Consider the following 6,403-nt stretch of genomic DNA (forward strand, 5'->3'; position numbering starts at 1 on the left):
AGAATTTTAGCGATCAAAGGTCAAGGTCACTCAAACCTCACCAAACACATTTTTTGCTATAACTCAAAACTTAATTTACTATGCTAAACGACTTAATACCCTTTCTATTAAATGACTCCAAAGTCATTACAACATATTATTGGAGGCTGGACACAAATAGATGTTTAATGCAACGTCCCTGTTTGGCAGAGGCATATAACCATGAGATGATAATTCTATTTATATTAGATTATGCCACATGCTAATAATGCATAATTTACATATTACCTTATCAGGTAGCAGTTTAGAAGAATATACACTACCGTTCCAAAGTTTGGGGTCACCCAGACAATTTCGTGTTTTCCATGAAAACTCACACTTTTATTTATCAAATGAGTTGCAAAATGAATAGAAAATATAGTCAAGACATTGACAAGGTTAGAAATAATGATTTTTATTTGAAATATTAATTCTGTTCTTCAAACTTTGCTTTCGTCAAAGAATGCTCCATTTGCAGCAATTACAGCATTGCAGACCTTTGGCATTCTAGCTGTTAATTTGTTGAGGTAATCTGTAGAAATTTCACCCCACGCTTCCTTTTTTCCAATCTTCCTCTGTCCAATGTCTGTGTTCTTTTGCCCATATCAATCTTTTCTTTTTATTGGCCAGTCTCAGATATGGCTTTTTCTTTGCCACTCTGCCTAGAAGGCCAGCATCCCAGAGTCGCCTCTTCACTGTAGACGTTGACACTGGCGTTTTGCGGGTACCATTTAAAGAAGCTGCCAGTTGAGGACCTGTGAGGCGTCTATTTCTCAAACTAGAGACTCTAATATACTTGTCTTCTTGCTGAGTTGTGCACCGGGCCTCCCACTTCTCTTTCTACTCTGGTTAGAGCCCGTTTGTGCTGTTCTCTGAAGGGAGTAGTACACACCGTTGTAGGAAATTTTCAGTTTCTTCGCAATTTCTCGCATGGAATAGCCTTCATTTCTAAGAACAAGAATAGACTGGCGAGTTTCACATGAAAGTTCTCTTCTTCTGGCCATTTTGAGAGTATAATCGAACCCACAAATGTGATGCTCCAGATACTCAACTAGCTCAAAGGAAGGCCAGTTTTATAGCTTCTCTCACCAGCAAAACAGTTTTCAGCTGTGCTAACATAATTGCACAAGGGTTTTCAAGGGTTTTCTAATCATCCATTAGTCTTCTAAGGCGATTAGCAAACACAATGTACCATTAGAACACTGGAGTGATAGTTGCTGGAAATGGGCCTCTATACACCTATGTAGATATTTCATTAAAAACCAGACGTTTCCACCTAGAATAGTCATTTACCACATTAACAATGTATAGAGTGTATTTCTGATTAATTTAATGTTATCTTCATTGAAAAAAACAGTGCTTTTCTTTGAAAAATAAGGAAATTTCTAAGTGACCCCAAACTTTTGAACGGTAGTGTATATATATATTTGTGTGTCTATAATGTCTATAAATCTGAAAGCAATCCTAGAATCCATTAGCGCTCCCTGATCTCTGATGTATTTATGCACTCCCTTGTGGCCGTGTCAGAAAATGTACAACCTGTTGCTTTTTGTTTTTGTACAGAAAATGCTGCGTGTGAAGGATGAGGAATTCTCTTTGCGGGAAAGGAGGGAAAATTCCCACCACAGAAGGAGACGGTACTCTGACGACTACGACAGTGAGATAGAGCTGTACCAGAAGTACAAGTCAGCGGGACTTGAAGACAACATGGTAGCTGACATGATATTGTTGCATATGTAAATCTGCATAAACCCTGAATCCAGAACTGTATGTTGAGTGGCTGCTCCCCTCTCACCCAGGCATGGGCCAGTGATGACGATGATGAGCCACCATTCAGTCCCGTCATGCGAAAGAAAGCAGTGAAGGTGAAACACGTCAAGAGACGAGAAAAGAAGTTAGACAAAAAAGTAAGACTTGAATTCTCTTGTACATTTACTTCTGTAAGGTTGTAAACAACATAAATAGTAACACATCTGGTCTGCTACTTATGTTTACTTGAAACTATCCAGAAGGAGTCCCGTCGCCACAAACAGAAGCAGAAGCACAAAGACAGAACCAGGCACAGTGAGAAGGGGGAGTTACGGGATAGCGGAGGGCAACGTCAGTGTCTGGGACCATCCTGTGTGGAGGCATCAAGACCCAGCTCCAAATACTGCTCTGAGGAGTGTGGCATGAAATTAGCTGCCAAGTAAGAACTCTCAATTTTCACTTGTTTTTTCATTTGTGTTTCCATTAGCCTATACACTGTATTTCAGGTACAGCTTAGAACCAATAAAGCCAATATCTTTTTTTGAATTAAAATAAAGGTAGTTCACTGGAGTTTTTCCAAAATTGACCCAATAATTGGAACCTGTTTCATACCTCTGCTTAGAATGAAGCAAAGGTCTAAATCCTTTTGTTGAACTATTATCAGTTGTTTGTTTTCAAATGACAGTACTACTGCTCCACCTAGTGTTAGAAGTTTTAAATGTGATACTGAGTTTTACAGTTTTTTTTGTCTTAGTCAAATCAATCCTCATTTGAATAATCTGATATCAATTAATGAAATCCAGAGGCAGGTGCTTGTTTGCAAAGTTACAACTATGAAGTCATTGAGGAGCTGGACAGTACAAAGCCATATATAAGATGTGGACAAATATTTCAGTGAATCAGATTTGACTTGATTCAGGAAATCAGCATTGATATCCAGCCCTACTTTAATGCTGGTAAATGCTGCAGTAGTTGATTAACTGTATTTTCTTATAGGTCAGTATTACATTAGGTCTTGTTGGGAACTTACAAACCGGAATCAGAACTGTTAATTTTGTATTTTTTACTTTGCACTGATGTTGATTAATCTGCTTTTTGATCGACAGCCGGATTTATGAGATCCTCCCCCAGCGCATCCAGCAGTGGCAGCAGAGTCCCTGTATTGCCGAGGAGCATGGGAAGAAGCAGCTTGAGCGCATCCGCCGGGAGCAGCAGAACGCTCGGCTGCGCCTCACCGACATGGAGCGACGCTTCCACGAACTGGAGGGTATCATTACCAAGGCCAAGCAGCAGGCGGTTCAGCAGGACGAGGAGGTGAGCTGGCAGCAGCCTGCACTTGCACCTTTTACTTGAACAGATTACTTTTTAGTTGGGGGGGGCCTATACTGATATTTGGGAGTAAAATACTTTTGCCCATAAGAAAATTTTAAATAAATGGCGGTGATTTCTAAGATGTCGCTTTCAAACCCTAATGACAAATACATTTAATTGAGGTTTGATATTTTACAGTTTAACCATGAACTCTATTATAAATAACAAAACAAAAAAACACAATTACAGCCAAATATATACAACTTGAATAAAGACGTAAAATGTAAACATAAATGCACATCTTTTCTGCATTGTTTACTCTGGAAACATTTCATATTGGGGAATATCAACGAACATAAACGCAGATGTTGATATGTCTGTGAAAGGCTTATATCGGCATATATTGGCCAACCAAAATATCTGTCCGGCTTTAATTCTTTCACTTGAGCAAAGGATTGGGAACAATAACCACACAAGGTGCTAACTTTATATAACATGTTATAGTTATGTGCAGATTTTGTTCACTATGTTTACAATTCTATTGACTGATTCTAATAATGATTTGATTGATACAGTGATACTGTGATATCTGTGATATAATTTATGGTGCTGTGAAAACCTCATAGCTAAAACTCTAGTCTGTTAAAACCGCTTCTTCCCTCCGGCTCTGGTCAAAGTGAGGACGAGCTTTGAAACTGCAATCTCAGACATTTCTGTTTGTTTGATGCTGCAGCAGAAGAGCATAGGTGACACTGTAATGAATTGTTCTCTCTCCTGTTGCAGGTGAATGAAGGCGATAACGAGGACACAGATCTGCAGATTTTCTGTGTGTCCTGTAGTCATCCCATCAACCCAAAGGTGGCGCTGAAACATATGGAGAGATGTTATGCAAAGGTAATTAATTCTCTAATTTGTGTTTCTGCCTCTAAGCAACTCATATATGCACAAACAAAAGAATATTGACTACTTATAACATTTCTTTCCTCATGAATATGTTGACAGTACGAGAGTCAGACCTCCTTTGGCTCCATGTACCCTACAAGAATAGAAGGGTAAGAAAAAATAAATATACTCAAGGCTTTACCAATTTTCCCTGATTTAACTTGATTTACTAACTATTTCTTTTTCCACAGAGCAACCAGACTCTTCTGTGATGTGTACAATCCCCAGAGCAAAACGTATTGCAAGAGGCTTCAGGTTCTGTGTCCAGAACATTCCAGGGATCCCAAGGTCAGTGAAGTCAGTATAATTTCTACCACTCCCTAAACCTACCAACTAAAACGTGAAAATATTGACAGTAAAAGCTTGTTGAACTTTCAGTTTCTTTGAGTAGAGTTTCCTATTTTACATTCGATGTTTCTCTCTTCTGCTGTGCCCAGATCCAAGTAGATGAGGTGTGTGGATGTCCTCTGGTGAAGAACGTGTTTGCGCTGACAGGAGAATATTGTAGAGTCCCCAAAAGGAAATGCAACAGACATTACAACTGGGAAAAGCTGAGGAGAGCTGAGGTGGACTTGGAGCGAGTCAGGGTGGTAAGTCCAACTTCATGAACGATGCTTTGATCTAAAGGGTCAGAACTTTGTTATTTATTGGAAATTCTGTAGATTTTCAATCATAAAGGCTTCTAGGCCTCGGCCCACAATGAGTGAAGTGATAAATAACTGACTTGCTGGTACTAACCATAGACTGTATATAAAGATGGAAGACTCATCTAATTTTCCTCATACTGTACTGAATTGAAGCCAAAATGTCCTGCATATTACTACTGTCATCTTGCGCCTAAGTCTTCACTTGGAGCCAAGGTCTGCGCAGTAGTGATCGTGGTGCAGATCCGCAGTATCGAGGTCCTGTTGATACATGGGTTCAACAATTGTTAGCCAGTCTCAGCTGTCAAACGTGACGTTTCACCAGATTTGATATCATCAAATATGTAATTGAAATCAAACCCTTTAGAAAAATGAACATAACATCAGTATGACACAAACTTCTGTAAATGACAAAAAACATTTTTGAGAAAATATTACATTAAAGTGTATTTTGACTTTTTATTTTGGCACATGTCCTATCCAATAACATGGAGGAGGCAGGATCTATGACCTATACTGCAGCCAGCCACCAGAGGACGATTGAGATACTTTGGCTTCCCCTTTGGGAGCTGTCATGTCATCCATCTTTGTGGACAGTGTATTGGTGCTAACTAACTTAAAACATCCGTTACAACATCCTCAGCATTAACCTGTGCTTTTGTTCCCCACAGTGGTACAAGTTGGACGAGCTCTTTGAACAGGAGCGTAACGTCAGGACAGCTATGACCAACAGAGCTGGTCTCCTCGCTCTGATGCTGCATCAGACTATTCAGCACGACCCCGTGACAACTGATCTCCGTAGCAGCAAGGATAGGTAGTGGACCTAGTCCGCGTCTGTTGATCACTTTACATAATATGAGATTCGTGTGTAAAGGATTAATCTTATCGAACAATGACCATCGTTTTGATGACAACTGGTTTTCTAACTAGATAATTATTTTAAAATCTTTGTATATTAATTAATTTTAAGTGGTAAATGGATATATATTTTCCTGAATGGTACTGCTGATTGAAAACTGCTGTTTTTGGTATGAACACCCTGAATAAACACAGTGAACTTGCTCCAAGTGATGTTTGTGTTAATGATATAAACATTATTTGTACCAACAATATGCACAAAATGTCATAATTTTAACCATTACTAATTTGCCTGAAACTAAACCAAGAATATGTGCTCTCTGTGAACTCACATTGACCCTGATAGATGACTCTTGTAGGTGTCATTCAAACAGCCCTGAAGGCAGCACAGTTAAAGGACCAGGCTGTGGGATGTAGTTACATCTAGCGGTGAATTTGCTGATTGAAACCAACCGCATACTTGTTTCCCCCAAGCCTCCTAAGAGTGTAGTAGATCCTGGGGTGTCCTTCAGGTGAGGTAAAAATGTGAAAGGCCATCTTGTAAAAGGCCTGTGTTTGGTTTGTCCATTCCTGGCTACTGTAGAAACATGGTGGTACAACTCTGTGGAAAGGGACTTGATCCCCAAAATGGGTAGGAAGGGTTTATTCTTAGCTTATAAAATCATAATGATTCTTAGGTTCAGTTGATTGTAGGCTACACCAACTAAAATATAATTATGAATTTCATATTGCAGTTCTTCCGAAAGATGCCACAAAATCCTACACACTGGTCCTTTAAATGACAAAAAGGCTAATTATATTTCACTTATTATAACACCATTCAACTTTTGTTGACTGACAGCGCCCTCTTCAGCCACAAATGAGTAATTCTGTTGGGCACC

At 39.3% G+C, this 6,403-nt stretch overlaps 1 protein-coding gene across 2 annotated transcripts in view; it reads left to right on the top strand.

Annotated features, from left to right (window-relative positions):
* cxxc1b (CXXC finger protein 1b) overlaps nt 1-5,726 on the top strand; it is a 7,827-nt gene extending 2,101 nt beyond the window's left edge. Inside the window, exons 6-14 of one of the 2 annotated variants that reach the window (XM_035153065.2) lie at nt 1,582-1,728; nt 1,818-1,925; nt 2,028-2,206; nt 2,874-3,081; nt 3,862-3,972; nt 4,081-4,130; nt 4,212-4,317; nt 4,458-4,610; nt 5,336-5,726. In XM_035153065.2, coding sequence (XP_035008956.1) covers nt 1,582-1,728; nt 1,818-1,925; nt 2,028-2,206; nt 2,874-3,081; nt 3,862-3,972; nt 4,081-4,130; nt 4,212-4,317; nt 4,458-4,610; nt 5,336-5,482 — 1,209 coding nt within the window. In that variant the 3' untranslated portion in view covers nt 5,483-5,726. The remainder of the gene's footprint in view (nt 1-1,581; nt 1,729-1,817; nt 1,926-2,027; nt 2,207-2,873; nt 3,082-3,861; nt 3,973-4,080; nt 4,131-4,211; nt 4,318-4,457; nt 4,611-5,335) is intronic. The other variant, XM_035153066.2, reaches the window with a different exon arrangement.
* Nucleotides 5,727-6,403: the final 677 nt, after the last annotated feature.

The sequence above is a fragment of the Hippoglossus stenolepis genome, chromosome 3 (assembly GCF_022539355.2).
Source record: "Hippoglossus stenolepis isolate QCI-W04-F060 chromosome 3, HSTE1.2, whole genome shotgun sequence".
NCBI lineage: Eukaryota > Metazoa > Chordata > Actinopteri > Pleuronectiformes > Pleuronectidae > Hippoglossus > Hippoglossus stenolepis.